At 23.7% G+C, this 17337-nt stretch overlaps 2 protein-coding genes across 4 annotated transcripts in view; one reads left to right on the top strand and one right to left on the bottom strand.

Moving 5' to 3' along the window:
• Positions 1–4017: 4017 nt before the first annotated feature.
• LOC126896694 (retinol-binding protein pinta-like) lies at positions 4018–14602 on the bottom strand. 3 transcript variants are annotated; one of them, XM_050669667.1, is made up of 7 exons: positions 14469–14602; positions 12786–12972; positions 10943–11102; positions 8534–8786; positions 7846–7956; positions 7650–7752; positions 4018–4200 (listed from the first exon to the last, which is right to left on the bottom strand). In XM_050669667.1, the coding sequence occupies exons 2-7, from the start codon at positions 12916–12918 to the stop codon at positions 4046–4048; spliced, it is 915 nt and encodes a 304-aa protein (XP_050525624.1). In that variant the 5' UTR covers positions 12919–12972; positions 14469–14602; the 3' UTR covers positions 4018–4045. The 3 variants fall into 3 exon arrangements, with proteins under 3 accessions (XP_050525624.1, XP_050525621.1, XP_050525623.1); XM_050669664.1 differs by having other exon boundaries at positions 14400–14519; XM_050669666.1 differs by having other exon boundaries at positions 14405–14474.
• LOC126896695 (uncharacterized) overlaps positions 13343–17337 on the top strand; it is a 17213-nt gene continuing 13218 nt past the window's right edge. The window contains exon 1 of the mRNA XM_050669668.1: positions 13343–13627. The gene's annotated coding sequence lies outside the window, so the exon portion shown is untranslated. The remainder of the gene's footprint in view (positions 13628–17337) is intronic.

Raw genomic sequence — 17337 nt, 5'->3', positions numbered from 1 at the left:
AGGTACATTAATATAATAAAGGATTTATATGATGGCACTTGTACCATGGTAAAAAAAGTTGGAGGAGTAACAAAAGATTTTAGGGTATGAATAGGAGTGCACCAAAGTTCTGCTTTAAGTCCTTACTTATTTTCTATAGTGATGGAACAAATTATTAGAGAATACAATGAGAAGTCCCGTGGTGCATGTTGTTCGCTGATGATATAATGTTAATAGGAAAAAATAGAAAAAGGTTTAATTCATAGTATGTAGAGTACGAATTTGAAAAAGGAGAACAAGAAGTAGGTGAAATGAGGAGATCAGTGACAATAAGCGAGGACGTGATAGGAGAGGTGGAAAGTTTTAAGTATTTTGGATTAGTTGTACAAAATATCGGTGATATTGACGAGGATGTAATACACAGAATTAAGTGCGTATAATTGAAGTGGAGAGAAGTGTCTGGTGTGTTATGCGATAAAAGAAATCCAATGAAGCTGAAAGGTAAGTTCTATAATACCAGCTATGATGAATGGTTCAGAGTGTTGAGTGATTGACAAGAAAGTAGAGCAGAAAATAATTTTAGCAGAGATAAGAATTCTTAGATGGATGAATGGTGTGACTAGAGAAGAAAAGATAAGGAACGAACATTTAAGAGGGAGTATAGGTGTAGCGTCAATCGTAGATAAGATAAGAGAAAATATACTTAGATGGTCATGTTATGAGGAGAGAGGAATCGGAAGCTGTAATTTAATCATCTGATACTTTATCTAATTTTGTCTTTAAATTCACTCTTACTTCATTTTTTACCTTTGATGATATTTCGTTACAATATTACTATTTATTACTATTTAATTCAAGCATTTTTGAATATAACTTGTCCTGTTATAATAGCAACTTTCAATATGCAGTTATTATATTATATTATTAACAATATTTGTGGTAAAAATTATTCAACTCTTGAAGTTATGTTTCTTTAATTTTGATGTTTGTTTGATTTACAATATGATTTATTAGGAATATTTCTATCATTTTTGTTTGAGTAATGATTTTTTGCATTAAAATGTACAGATTTAAAGTTGATTATTTTTTTGAAATACCTTAATAATATCAAGTTTATTGTAAAGAAAAAAATTTCGTAGATATCTACCTTGAAATTGAAATAATAAAAATTAATATAAAAAGTAAATAATATTAAAATAAAAATATAAATTTGAAAAAATTATTACTGAATAAAATAATTGTTTCACAATTTATCACACTGTAGATAAAGAAAGATTTTCTACATAAATTTAATTAATTGTGAATATCATTTGCTGATTTTTTTGTAAATCTTTTTTCTATTAGTAGTAAAGATTAAAAATTCTTTAGTGAAGTATATCGAGAGAAAATATTCTTTTGACAACATTGACAGTATTTCGATAGTATAATAGAAATTTATTTAGCTTGAAATGTAAGACGGAAAAACATTTAAAATATAATTAATTTGTGGAATTTATATATATATATAAGACAAATTATTTTATCTAGATAATTTTCCCCGAATATCTTTTACATCTAGATCAATTATATATAGCGATTTATTAGTAATAAATCACTATAAGTTATTTATTAAGAATACTACCCAAATACCCACATAGCAAATATTGTGACAATATATCATAAATATAATAAAAAATATATTCTCTTTGATGTATTGAATATTTAAATTTCACATAATTAGTTAAAAATTAAAAAAAATTTTGCTTCATATATGTCCAGCTATAACTTTATGATAGTGTATATCTTTTTGTGTTTTTCAATGAAAATCTTCAACTCTCACTGGATCGATTTCAATGACTCACACGTCAAGAAAACCTAATTTTAATCTATCAGCACCAGAAATTATACTATCGTAAAAATAGCATTTTCTAAAATTATCTATCATTTTAAAACTTTTTGAAAGGTCTGATAATTTTTAATCTATATCTAATTAAAGATTTTAAGGGCACTAAAATATTTTAATAAATGTATCATAACGATTATTCTACTATACGAATTTAACCGTTAAAGCAAAAAAGTTGCGTTATTTTGAATTAAGCAAATAATTTAACAAGTATTTAATATTTAAATAAAACTTTAAATCATAGAAATTCAAAAGGTACAAGTATAAAAGTTATGAAATTAACAAATTTTCTTAGAAGAATTTTTAATGAAGTAATTTTAAATACTGTCAAATATCAATAATACTCGTTTAAACTGTTCCGCAACCGCCTGCACTGGGTTTTCTTTAATTTTTCATAAGCAATTTAACTAACACTAGTCATTTGTAAAGAAAATTATTCTTAAAAAATTTATATTCAAATTGAAATTGGCTATATTAAAAGTAAAGCCACAGCTAGTTCAACAACACTTTTGTGACACTCTAGTAACGATTTTACACTAAAGTTTATGCTAAATAAAAGTATGTTTTAAAATTTTCATTGAAAAACAATCGAACATTTTTAATTTTTGACAATTTTTTTTTATTCATTTAACTTAAACAAATTATTTTTATTAAAATCTTATATTCAGAAGAAAAACCTGTACAGTGCGTTCGAAACATAGTAAAATCGCGGAATAATGGCGAGGTAACAGAGTTAGAACAATTATAGATGATATCTGACAGTGGTTAATATCGATTTTTTTACGTTGAAAGCATATATATTTTATTAGGTTTTTATAAGAAACATACCCAAAGAAAGTATATTGTCTCAAGTTTAATGTGTTTTAAATATTATCAGTGTATTTGTAATATACTAATAAGAAAATAAAAAAAAAAATTTGCGATTTTTAGCTTTAAAGTCAAATAACTTATAAAAAAAACCATGGAAACATTTTACTATTTTTCATTATGAATTTTTTTAAAAAAGATTTAATTTGATCTGGGATTTGGTTGTCGTATGTCCCGAAACATCTACAAAAATTGTAAAAAATTTTTTGTAAAAATTGCCAGTTTTTATACTTTGTAGGTTGATTTCATAGTTCATAGTTGAACGATCGTGAGATGGATTCGATAATATTAGAGTACCTTTCAAGAACTTTAATTTAGTGTAGGATAAATTTTGTTAAACTTTCAAAAATCGAGTTTTACATACATGGGTAGTCTCTTTCAAAATTTTCTTGTGCTTAAATTTATTAAATGGATTTTTATAAAATGTATACCAAAAAAAGTTTATTGTCCCGAATTAATGAGTTTCGAATTAAAAGTTTTTAAATGCAGAAAAAATGTTTTGAAAATACTACTTTTTACAGTACGTAATACTGTAAAACGTAGTAAATTAACTGAAGATAGTATAGAGATACTCTATATTTAATGGTAATACTGTGATATGTATTTTTTTTTTTTTTTTTTGATTCTATAATTAAAGAGATTTAAATTTTTAGCATTTATATGATCAACTAGATTAAAATCAAGTGCTTTTGACGTATTACTTGTGTAAAATCAGTCTAATGAGAGCTGAGAATTTTCATGGACAGACTAAAAAATTACATCATGGTAAAAATAATATCTTCTCACTTCGCATTAAAACTAAAATTAATAAAATTAATAAACTTATATTGTTTATTCTTATTTATAAAATTTTTATTTTTACACAAATAGTTAAGCTAATTTTACATTCCCAAAAACTAATATATACATTATTTTTAATTTGTGGTTATTTAAAAAGTCAATTATTACAAAATCTTGACTGATGTAAAGCTGATTATATCTTCAATAGTGACATCTGGCATATCAATTATATTGATTTGTTTATTAAATTCCTTTGGTTTTTATTTATTTCTAAAAAATTGATAAAAAAGAATAAAATTAAAACTGCCAGAATATAAAATGATAGTGTTCTATAGAATACGGTAAAATGGAAAATATTTAATTAAAAGCAAATATTATAAAACTCCCTTGGACTTATACGTCTAAATGTATCATTTTTTTCAATAATTTAAGTTAATTAATTAAAGTAATTATGAACATTTTTCAATTTTACCGTAATATATACATGTTTTTATTATGTCTATACTTACAAGTATTTTAAAACTTCAAGTGAGAAAATTAATCAACATTTAATTTTTTAAAATTGCCTTCTACTCCTAAAATTGATTCATCTCCATTTTCCTTTTGTATGATACGTTTTCGAGAATCAGCTTTGACATGTTCCATTTCTATATACCAGTCTCTAGACTTGACCATTTCTAAATACATTTCATCTGTAAAATAAATTATGTATTTATTTTTTACGCTATAGATATGAATATAGTAGAATTTGGTGTATATAAATAGCAATTAAATACTTTAGTACTAGAATAGAAGATAAAAAATCTAAAATTTGTGAATATGAGTTTTTGTTATAAAATTTAAAAAAATTTAGTTAACGAAAAACAATTCTATTATAAAATCTATTATAAAAATATAGTATATATATATATATATATACAGAGTGCTTAGTAAGTATGGAAATAAGTCAGTTGTTATTAACAATGAGAACAATATATACAGGGTGTAAATCTTTCGAACCATAGTAATATATGGGCGAGTATCCTGGTAAAGTGTAAAATAAAACCTCGTTTTTTTTGTTTTTTTTTCCCAAAATTGGAGAAATTTTGGAATAACCCCCCCGAATTTCTCTAAAATTAAAAATAAATCATACCACAATATTTCCCGCAAAATTCTCATACAAATTGAATGGTCACTTGATTTTTTGTAATTTTTGCGCCCTCCCCTGAACTTTGGGTTCAAAGTTGGAAAAAAATTTCACATTAGTGTGACCCATCAATTTGTATTGAAATTTCACTGGGAGTCTTGTGATGTAGTTTATTTTTAGTATAAACGATTAAATAACAAGAAAAACCGAAAAAACCTACAAATAATGTAATATTTATGCATTTTTATTGCATAAAAAAAGAAGATATATTTTAAAGGTTATCTAATATTATGTGCAACTTAATTAGTGACTATTCAATAGTGAATAGTATTTTTCGAACATTTAAATAAACATTAACAAGCTCAGTGATGTACCATATTTTCATTATTGATTAATTTCGGAAAAGAGTAGTGGCTGATTACATTAAAATAATTATTTCTAATTATCCTATTGTAATAAAGTTAAAAATATTCATTTCAATATTATAATTGTTTTATTTTCCCGACCTAAAAAGAAAAAAATTTATAATTTTATAACAGTTTCAATGATAAAAATTATAATCGGTTTGAATAAATAATAAAAGACGAAATAAACTCATGAAATTAAAAAAATATCACATTATTTGTGGGTTTTTCGGTATTTCTTATTATTTAATCGATTAAACTAAAAATAAACTACATCACAGGACTCCCATTGAAATTTCAATACAAATTGATGGGTCACACTAATGTGAAATTTTTTTCCAACTTTGAACCCAAAGTTCAGGGGAGGGCGCAAAAGTTACAAAAAATCGAGTGACCACTCAATTTGTATGAGAATTTTGCGGGGAATATTGTGGTATGATTTATTTTTAATTTTAGAGAAATTCGGGGGGGTTATTCCAAAATTTCTCCAATTTTGGAAAAAAAAAAAAAAACGAGGTCCTATTTTACACTTTACCAGGATACTCGCCCATACATTACTATGGTTCGAAAGATTTACACCCTGTATATAAATATAACAATATATAATATGTTATATATATATATTTATATATAACAATTCTATATATAAAATGATCGGTTTATAAAAAGTCACTCAATTAATCTCGAAATAAAAACAATATTAAAAAAAATATTATAGTTCTATAAGTTACATATATTTCTTGATTTATCAGCTACTAATTACTTTTTAGGATCATCCCTTACAATTTATATGGTTATAAACTTTATTATGTATTTGAATATTCTTGTAAAAACTAATTGTGGTATTTTAATGGTGCTACTAACATCGATAGTTTGTAATTATGTTATACATTAAGATGATTATCGTTTTGATTATGTAATTGTATATGTCATGTTGATGAAGAATGATACAACATGGAAAGATAATAACATCTTAACAAAATTATATTGATTAAGATCAATGTAAATTTTAATTTTGCATACAAAAATGTAATAATCTGAAATCATAATTTTCGGACTTGCGTTAGTCTAAATTTGAGGTACAGATTTGTCTCTAATGAGAAAAATAATTAATTGTTAAGATATAAATAATTTCTGTAAAGGCGCGTTTAAGTGTTACTATTTTTCATGGAAAAGAAATTGCGTACTGTTACCAATAAATAACGTAAGAAGATAATTTTTACTTCCGTCCTTTACACACGTGGACAGACGTTTGTACCATAGAAAAATTGTAAAAAATTTAAAATTTAACAAACTTTTAATTGTATATTTAACACTTGTTCTGCCGTGCTAAGCAAAAACAGGATAACTCCAAAATTAAAAAAAAATTTTTTTTTTGTTTCTATAGGTAAATTTAGTGGTTTTACACCGATTTTTGATGTAAAAGTAGCATATTTTCCATTAAAACCCATCTAAAATTGAAATATAAAATAAGAAAATATACGGTAAGTTCAATATATTTCATGTTTTGTAAGCGAAAACACGGTAAATCCAAATACTAAGCAAAAACTTGGTATATCACATAAAAAATAATGGAGTTACCATATTTGACTTATGTTCATACATTGGGAAAAAAGGGTATCTTGATTTACTGTTAAAAATGTTTTTTTGTGTTCCTGAAAAATCATGTTGAATGGAGTTATCCTGTTTTCGCTTAGCACGGCAGTGTTATACATTAATAATTATTTTCCAATATCCTGATCTTACTTTTTACTTATGAGAGTTATAAATAAAATTTATTCATTTTAAGTTGGACAGAACATTATTATGTCATTACAGAAAATAACCAATAATTTAATATTATTACAGTAATCAATTTTTTTTTTTTTAATTTTAACTAAATATTTATATTTATACATAACTGTTAGACCATTTTAAATTATTCTTTAAAATAATAGTTAGCTAAATAATGGACATATTTTAGTTATATATTTTATTATTAAAATAAAATTACAATAGATATTTTCAAAATAAACATATTAAAAAGTAAAACATTACACTAATTCCTATTAGTCTTGAAAATAATAGCTTCTATATTTTGTTTTGATTCAAAGCAGTTAGTAAAATTTTATCGTCGCCGTACAGTTAAGAATAATAAAATGTAATCAATTTCAAGTTAAATTCTAAAAGCAATAGATCATAATCTATACTCGAATAGTTATTTACGTGTAAATTATTTGTTTTTAATGTAATAAAACAATTATTGAAACTAATAGCAACATTAATTCAAATAATTATGATATTTTCTTAATTTTTAACTATGTATCTAACATTAGTTATCAATTATAAAATGAATAGCGCACAAATATGTTTAATGTTATTATATGATATATTATACTATAATTATACAGTTACATGAATATGTTAAAGCTTTCATGGAATGCTGTATTATTCAAATTATTTTCAGATATATTCATGTGTTCAGTTGGACACGGACGTTTAGATTCAACTGAACACCTGGATACAACTGAAAATATTTATATAATAAAACTTTTTTTTAAAGTATCTACGATTTTTTACATAATTTTAATATAAGTATTGATTCAAATATTAATTCTATAAATTAACTCACTGCTTAAAGTTTCTAAACTACCAGCTTGACCACCCCACTCATTTGGTAACATATCTAATGGAATGTCTTCTTGTAAACACTGAACATTAGAGCTAATTACAAACTAAAATAAATAAAATTTAATTATGAATTATTTTTTAATAAAAAGTTCATGAAATTAAATTTTATTATTAACAAATAATATAACACTACTTACTCTGTCTCTAAATTTTTGAGGGAAAAAATGTTTTATTAAATTGAGTGTAGTGTCGGCAATAGAGGAAACATTAATTATATAAATCTTTTTTATTCTAACTGGTTTGGCGTCCTAAATAAACAAGATAATTGGTGAGCAAATATTCAAACTTTAATGTTACAATACATCTATTAAATAATTAGTAAAAATTAAATTACTTTTAATAACAAAAGCCTGCTATGGTTTTTTTGACAATTTTTTTTATGATAATACATGTATATATATATATATTTATTTATATTAAAAACTAAATGATATTTGTTTGAATTAATACGCCTAATATTGATTTAGTTTTAATAGTGCCATCGTAATTTAGTAGAGGCTTAGCTCCGAAAAATAATACGATCAATAAAACATTGCTATTTCTATCACAGACTTAATATGAAATCTAATATTTATAACTAAATTTTTTAGTGAACATTTTTAAATTTGTAAAATTTATTCTTTTTATTAATTATAAAATGTTAATTTAAATGATTTAAATCAACATTTTTAAACTAAAATTTAATATTTTATTAATTTATAATTTTAATGATAAAAAATTGTCATAAAGAAATTAGAATAAAATAATTATACGAATTGATCTTTTGTTTAATAAGTAATTCAACTTTCAATACAATAGTTTTATTTAAAAATTTCATTAAATTACCATACAAATTTTTAAGATATTTTTCAAAAAAGCCAAATTAAACTGTCCCCATTGTGCCATTGAAGTCATGTAACTTGTATCAAATATCCACACATTTCTTAGTGTTAGTGGGTCTTTGTTAAACAACCAGCTCCACATCATTTCATGACGTTTTATCTGTTTTTCTACTTCTAGTTCACTGTTTAACGAAGCCATTCGGTAGCAGTATACTCTACTCAAATCTGGCGTGAGTTTAGGTAAAGGACATATGTATCTGTAAATTTAAATAAAATCGATAAAAAGTTTTTTTCAAAACTGATTTGTGGAATTCAAATATTTTTTTCAATCTTGAATTAGGATATTGCATTAATACTATAGGTGTAATTGGTAAAATAAAGTTATAATCATAATTGTAATTTCCCCTACTTAAAAATATTTTTATATAACAATAAATGTAATTTTTCAAAAATCTTGGGGGTTTTATTAACATTTTCGTGGGTCCTAAGTAGCAAAAGCACTCTGCTATTTGCATCATTAATTAATTCATTCAAGAATGGATGCAAATTGAACGAGTAAAAACAATAAACATATATCAATCTATACATTAAAGTTGATCGCTTGTGGTTAATATTATTCAATTCAAAAATTTTACTAAAAATATTAATTTAAAACTAAAAAACATTTAACTCGAAAAGCCATAAAAAAAACAAAAAACTCGCGTTTACATACTTTAGGAACAATGTTACCATCATTAGTACTAAACACATACTAACGCTGCAAACGTAAGATTTTTCGGTCAGGAGTATTCAATACTGTTTTATATACAATTAGTGACATTAACATCAGTGTCACCTACGATTGTCATATTTTGCCAGTTTACAAAAATGAATTATTGAATTTTCTGTAGATTTCAATTAATTAAATTATTATTATTTTTAAACATTTCTGTTCCCTTATATTATATTCTTTGTAATTATTTACATTTTTAATTACTTTTATAGTTTTAATAAAGTGATTATGTATTAATAAATGATCAGTCACATGAGATTCATCAACTTCTTGATTTTTAATGTTTTCTCTATTTCCTGTTCACATGTAAATTTAATTGATAAGTAAAAATAATTTAAATGTTATATGAAGACCTCTATATTAAAATCTTTGTTTATAACTACAAAAGTATCATCTACATACCTAATTAAAATTTTCGGAAAACAATCATACGTTTTCCGACAATTTGTTTCAAACCTACTTATGAGTAATTTCGAAACAATTTATAAACTAAATAAAATAATACTCATTAATTAATGTATTAAATTATGTTTTTAGTTTAATGAACTTCGATAATAGTTCTGATTTTCATATTTATGTATACAATCCATTAAAATTAAATGTGTTTACTTTTATGTAATTATACATAAATTATATTAATAATAAGAAAAATTTTATTGAATCAATAAAAAATTTTAACAGAGAAATTTAAATATCTTATTTTATTGATGCAATTTACAACTTTAATTAAATTACATATTTTTTTTTTTACTAATTAAATTGATTTTTTACATATTGATACGTAAATAATGGAAAAAAATTATTATTATTATTATTCACCAAGGACAGTAATTTAATCACACATCAACAAAAAATACATATTTTAGCTTCTTAAAAACCTGATACCACTAATCATATAGCTATAACATCGTTCCAATGCGTTTAAATCATATCTCTAACTGTCAATTATATTGATATGTTCATTTTTGAAAAAGTTATGGCACTTTTAAGTAAAAAAAATTGAAAAAATTTCGAAAATTAGCGATTTTTAAATTTGTAATTTTTTTGGAGGTTTCCCCCATTTACGGGGAACGAGGGAATTTTTTTCAATTTTTAAGGGTAATGTCTTCAACTAGATACGATTTGTGATCTTTTGACGTATCATTGAAAGAAATCGGTTCGGTGAGAGCTGAGAAAAAGTGATAACAGACACAAAAAAAAAAAAACACATCTTAGTAAAACCAATACCTTCTCAGCTTAGCATCGAAGCTAAAATATGGAGGTTTGTAGAGGTGGCAGTAAAACTTTACCTAGGCGAGGTTAAAACTCTAAATACGTCTCTATTTGTAAATATTAAAATGAAATATTCAAGAATAATTATATTAAATATGAGAGAAATCTACACACTTCACAATTAAAATTTACATTTATTTTTCTTTTTTTGTAAATTGAATTTATTATTGATATAATAATCAATATAGTTATTACATTTCATTTCAACTTATTTATGTGTATATATAAAGTGCTTAATTTTAAAGTTTATAACGATAAAGATTCATACCAAATAATTCTTTTACTTTAATAATGGTTTAATTTGACCAATAGGCGAAGGACACTTTTGATTGCCTAGATATGTTATTATTTATGAGAAAATATACTCACACAGCATTAACTATTTTCCGAAACGAATCCGTGCAAGGATCTAGTTGATGGTAATATTGAGGATATGATTCTTTCACTGTGTAGAAGTTATCAATTACAATCTTTATTTTATCCATACGATATTTTAAACTAAACATAAATTTTTTCAACACATCATCACCTAAATAATTTATAAAATATATAAATATTTTATAAGGTTAAGAATAATTTCTTTAATTAATTTTTTTTTAATGGTTAAAAAAATGAGCTGTGCAAAATTTGGGACAGATCCGTTAAGGTTAACCCATGTCCCCGGGCCTATTAAGTTGAGTCAAAGATGCAAATTTAATAGAATTTCAGACGTTTTGTAGTCTGATTAATTAAGTTGAATTAAGTTGACCGACCATTTTTCTTTTAATATTAACATCTATTTTATTATCAAAAAATGCTAGTCCCATGGATTATGGACTTAAGTATTATAAGTGATTTACAAATTTAGAAAGCGCAACTCGGTATATTTCACTCTTATTAATCTATAGTTGTACAATTTTTTAACAAATTCAAATCATTATATGGTGCTACAACCGCCGATGTTGCTGTAAACTGCGATTCAACATAAATTAGCACCAAAAACAAACAAACATCGCGCAATCCTCGTGTTTCTCTGCTAGTAAGTTTAAATTCTTCTCTAAATATATATATTTTAAGGCTATAAATGACCTTGGCCATTCATCGAGCATGATGAATAGTACCTGGCTTAATTTTAATTAATTAATTTAATCACTTAATTTTACTACTTATAAATTAAAAAACAATGTTTTCAACATTTGTAAATTTTGTGGTAATTTACTACCAGTTATTTCGTGGGAATAATTACCAATAAGATAAATATTAGTTCGTAATACTATAAAAGACATCTTTAAGAACAAAAATAGTGTACATTTGTGACTAAAACGTATTATTTAATACATAACAATAAACAGGTAAAATATGATTAAACGTGTTCACAAATTGACTGCTGCATTTATACCGTACAATTTATATCAGTCGGACGAAAATAACACAAATAATAATATAATTGGTACTATCTTAAAGTAATTCAGTAAACCAAAATTGATACATTGATACGGCAAAATGTAATAATACAATAAATTTTGTTAGATTTGTAATTAATAATTAATCAACTGTCCATAATATAATAAATCTAGTATAATTATCGTACTTGGCATAAAAAATTAAACTTTTAGAATCTTTTTTTAAATGAATAAGCGTTTTCCTAATAATAAAATGAAAATAAATAAATAACGTTTTTATGGGCTATTTATTAAGAAAACAACATTGAAGTTATTATTTTTTAATTTATTGTAAAATTTAGTTTACTTGAGTTTTACTTTTATAATTCTAAATTAAGCACAAAAATAAAGTTATGAGACATAGATCAGTTATTTCTATTAAATTTGCATCTTCCACTCAACTTAATAAGTCCGGCGGCACTGGTTAACCTTAACGGATCGGTCCCAAATTTTGCACAGCTAATTTTTTTGACCATTAAAAAAACTAAGGGGTAGCATAAAAAAAAAATTATTCGATTTTTGAGGTACACCCTAATATATATATATATATATATATATATATATACATTTTTCTTATTGGTGATAAATAATAGAAAATATGCTTTCACATGTATTATGTTTTAAATTGAAAATTTTAAAAAAGCAAAAATTTGAACAGATTTTTATTGAAACGTTATATTTGATAATGGTATTATTTATGAGAGTGATATCAACTGCCAGATATCATCTATACTTGTCCTAACTATGCCACGAACCAATTGTACTGCTGTTTTATTATTAATTTTACTTACTGATTTTCGGCAAGTGAGGTTGTTTATCTAACCAATGTCTAATGATTGCCAAGTCTTGATCGATTTCTAATATTGTTCTCGGGAAAATATTACGCATAGCATCTAACTGTTCATTACTAAGAGGGACGATCATTTTGGAATGTTATAAAATCTTATTTTAACCAATGGTAAGTTCAATACAATCAGTCTATAAATGTATTTATATTTATTAATTTTACATAATACATATATATATATATATAATATAAGTTATATTATGAATCATAATTTTAATAACTTCGATAAAAGTAACATTAAGTATACCAAACCTAATTTTACCAAGTATATTATCTCTGAGCGCAACTAAAAAAAAATTTGAGCGGCTTAGTCCTCCTAGTTGCGTTCATATTAATATCGACAACTTTATCGTATTATATTGTTAATTTTTTTTTAGATATTATTTTTAACTTTTCTTTAAACTTGTCCTTAATTAACAATGTATATTTATATTAACATTTAACATTATTCCATCGACAACAAAATAGTATAATTTTATAATAAGAACATTTTTCCTACTCAATTATATTTAATCATTCCCGTTTATAACCATAATGAGGATTATCTTCTTAGATATTTAATTATGTATTATCGTACAAAAAATATGTACCATAAAACTGAAGGTTGAACATTTGATATATATTTTTTGTTATTGTGAGTAATTGTTATTAAAATAATGCTATATATTAATAAATATTTTATTGCTGTGTAGTCATTTTATTAAAGAAGATAGAGCCTTGTTTTGATACCAGATGTAAACAATGAATTGTTAGAAATGACTGCATAATAGATGTTTTTTAACACTGGTAAGTATTCATTATTTGAAAAGTTTTGAAATATTAGTGATATTTAACTTTTCTCAGTTTAATCTCAATGAATATTAATAAAGTGACTAGTAACTTAAAAAAAAAATTATTCTAATAATTAAAAAAGTAAATAACTTCTAATAGATACTATATATATGTTTTCGATTAAAAAGATTTCGTACTTTAACAAATGGAGTTAGCAACCTTTAAATTATTTTTAATATTTTTCTATTCTCTATTGAAAATGTACAACTACGTTGCTGACTACATCTAATAATCCAGATAAATTCAAAATCATTAATAATTTAAATTCAGCAAAAGACTTTCAATTAAACTATATCAATATTAAAAATTAATATAAATAAAATAATAAAAAAATTGTGTCACCAATTTTTAAAGCATTTAAAATAAAACAATAAAATTTTTATTTTCACCAATTATCTTAAAAAAACAGCATTTAAATATCTGAATTTTTATACAATAATCTTTTGGAATTTTACCATTTTAAAAGTTTTTGACAGTAAATTATTTTAAAAGTAATTTGTTTCACAAAACTAAGATTTAGAAAATAAAAGTAATCACTAAACAAAATAACTCGATGTAAGTTAATTTCTATTGAATATTGAAACACACGTATCTAAAAAATCAACTAATAATGTAAAAATAGTTTATTATAAATAAACAAATATCTCTAAAATGAATTTTTTAATTATAAAAAAGTATGTTTTATTACATGAAAATAAAAATATCCGTTTAATTTAAAAATACAAACCTTACTTATGATCAAGGAGAGCTCACTCTGGTTATTGTTGTAATGACATAAATAATATTACTGACTCACCATAAGAAGATATTTAAGGTAATATTTCTGCTTCTACTAGAATGCCCCTCTATAAAATACTATTGTGGGCAGTTGATTAAATTGAACCATACTAAGGTTGTTTTATGACTTTTAAAATCGAGATAAACGTCTACATTAATATATGTAAGATCTTTTACGAAAACACTAATAATTCATGTTAATAAATATAACTATTAAATGTTTTTATTATTAATGGAAAAATATATTAAAAAAATCTTTAATGATATCAAACTTTTTTTAAACTTTATATCTAAATGTTGAAGATTAAACATCTTTGAAATTGTTTTGACAAAAAACTTTCTTTAATAAAACTGTATACAGTTTTATTATAATTTTATGAACATTAATTATCTATGAATATTTACTTATTAGTAAACAACTACACAACGTAACCTTGCATTTAATAAAAAAACAGATAACTACTAGTTTCTGCTAGAACCCATTGTTAAATTACTAATTAAAAATTAAAAATAGATTCCCATAAGTAAAGCTAAAATTTTAAATCAATTTCAACAAAAAAAAAATCCCCACTTACAAAAAAGTTGCCAAAATATTTTATCTATTATAACAATGTCAACATTTAGAAATTTGTACCCCCCAAAATAGATTATCAAAATTTACACAGACGCAGTTTCAAATTAAAAATTTAATAATTTTAAGAGTAATAAAACATTTTATCAAGGGGTTTTTTCCATAGTCTGAGGTTATAATTTGAGATACTATATAATAATTTTAATATTTAATTTATAAAACTCGTTTGAGTTTAGGCGTTTTTGAATTAGGTTTCAAATTTGAAAGTATTACTATTTTTCAACAAATTCCATTTTATACATATTCGAACAGTCAATGAGGTCGTCCAAAAATTTAGAAAATATTGCCAATGAAATTGTTTATAACCTTTATAAGTCCATTATAATTGGTTTTTCAACAATGCATTTGAACAGAAACGTAGTAGACGTAATGAAAAAAAAACATTTTACTATCAAAAAATCTCAGCAGATTAAATTTATAAGACTGTTTACATTAGTTTACAAGCTTTTTTAATATACATATACATGTATAAGCATATATTTTAGTTTAAAATTTCTAACAAAAAAAAATCTTATAGTATACCGCAAATGAAAACGATCAACTAATTTTTAATAATGTGCATAACAAAACACAATCACAGGCAATACTATGAAAACTTAAGTAAATAAAACAGTTTAATATATTTATAGAATATTTTACTACATACTTACATATATAACCATTGTTTTAGGAATCAATCAGGTGTGAAACTATCTTAACGTATAAGTAATAGTTTCATCATGTGTTATTATATTTCGCAAACGGAACACTTGTTTCATTTCTTTATTATAAATATGTTTATAACATAATTAAAAAGTATAATTGACACAGAGATTTATTGTGATGAAGGTCATTTGAAGTAATTTTTACGTATTTTCAAAAATAATTCAGAAATATTTGATAAAAAATATTTTTGTGTCTATAAACGATTTTATTCTGCTAAAGATTCTCTAAGAAAAATAGGCAATTTTTGTAGCTCATTGATAAAATAAAATACAATTAATAACTGTCACAATTAAGGCCTGTCATAGTATATATATTTTTATGTTAACAGAATTGGATAGATTGGACAACCTCATTAAGTACATTATGTTATAGCAGTGATTGTATTTAATCATTCTAAAACCAGAATGATAAGCAGCTCGACATTTTTTACAAATTTCAATTATTTTTATATCTATTAAAATTTTATATTAAGAAATGTAACATATTTAATTCTATACATAAAATTGTTCTCATATCATCATTTGCCCTTTTAAAATAATAAATACATGTGTTCCTTTTAAATTAAACATTTTTTGTAATTCAATTCCCTACTTTTACTCTAATATTTACAGAAAATAACTAACCTTCGTAGCATTAAACTCTCCCACATAATACTATATAGAGATAGCCTTGATTTAAATGATTTTCATACAAAATCATTCTTATCACATAAGAATTCATTAATTTCAAATTTGTGTTCCATTAAAATATTCACAATTTTCAATGTTAAATACAATGTATATGTACATGTCATAAAAAATTTAAATCATTTGTTTATTTTTCTTCCTTATTTTACTATGACTAACTATATGATATTTTACTTAAATTATTTGCTTCGAAGGAGAAATGTTTCTATAAGCTAATAAATATTAAATAAAATGTGAAGTTTTGCATTAGCAATATAACTTATGGTTATTAATGTATCTTCATAAATTATATATCTACATAAATTATCAAAATATTGACCTAGCGTTTATAACCAAAATTCTGTTTGCTAATAATCCGAAAATATTCTTTCCTATCTATCATAATATATACACTAATAATTCTAAAAATCGCAGCATGTGATGGAGCTGTCTTCATTTTTTAATTCTTTATAAAATGTCATATTTGTCTTAAATTTCAAACACAATACATACAGTCTTTCTCCTTATAAATTTATCTTAATCATATTCCTATTACTTTTGCCGCAGTTTACTGCCCCTCAAAATCCCATATCGTTTGATCAATATGATTAATATTCCAATCAATATTATACTTCTCTTCCTTTCGTAATAATTATATTGTTGGTGGAGACTTAATTACAAAAAAAAACCCAGCACAGGGGGGTCGCGGCACAGTGGTGACGTGGCATAGTTGGATGAAGTATAATGATATCTGACAGTGATTAAAATCACTATAAAAAAAAAACGCTTCGATGCAAATCTTTAGATAGTGTTTAATTTTAAAAAATTGGTGGATTATTCCAAAAGCTTCATAAACTGCTAGTTCCTTATTAATATCCTGATTAAGA

Source organism: Daktulosphaira vitifoliae, unplaced genomic scaffold (assembly GCF_025091365.1).
Source record: "Daktulosphaira vitifoliae isolate Bord-2020 unplaced genomic scaffold, ASM2509136v1 Scaffold_1, whole genome shotgun sequence".
Taxonomy (NCBI): domain Eukaryota; kingdom Metazoa; phylum Arthropoda; class Insecta; order Hemiptera; family Phylloxeridae; genus Daktulosphaira; species Daktulosphaira vitifoliae.
Note: the sequence above shows the minus strand (reverse complement) of the source record. Positions and strands in the feature narration are given on the sequence as shown.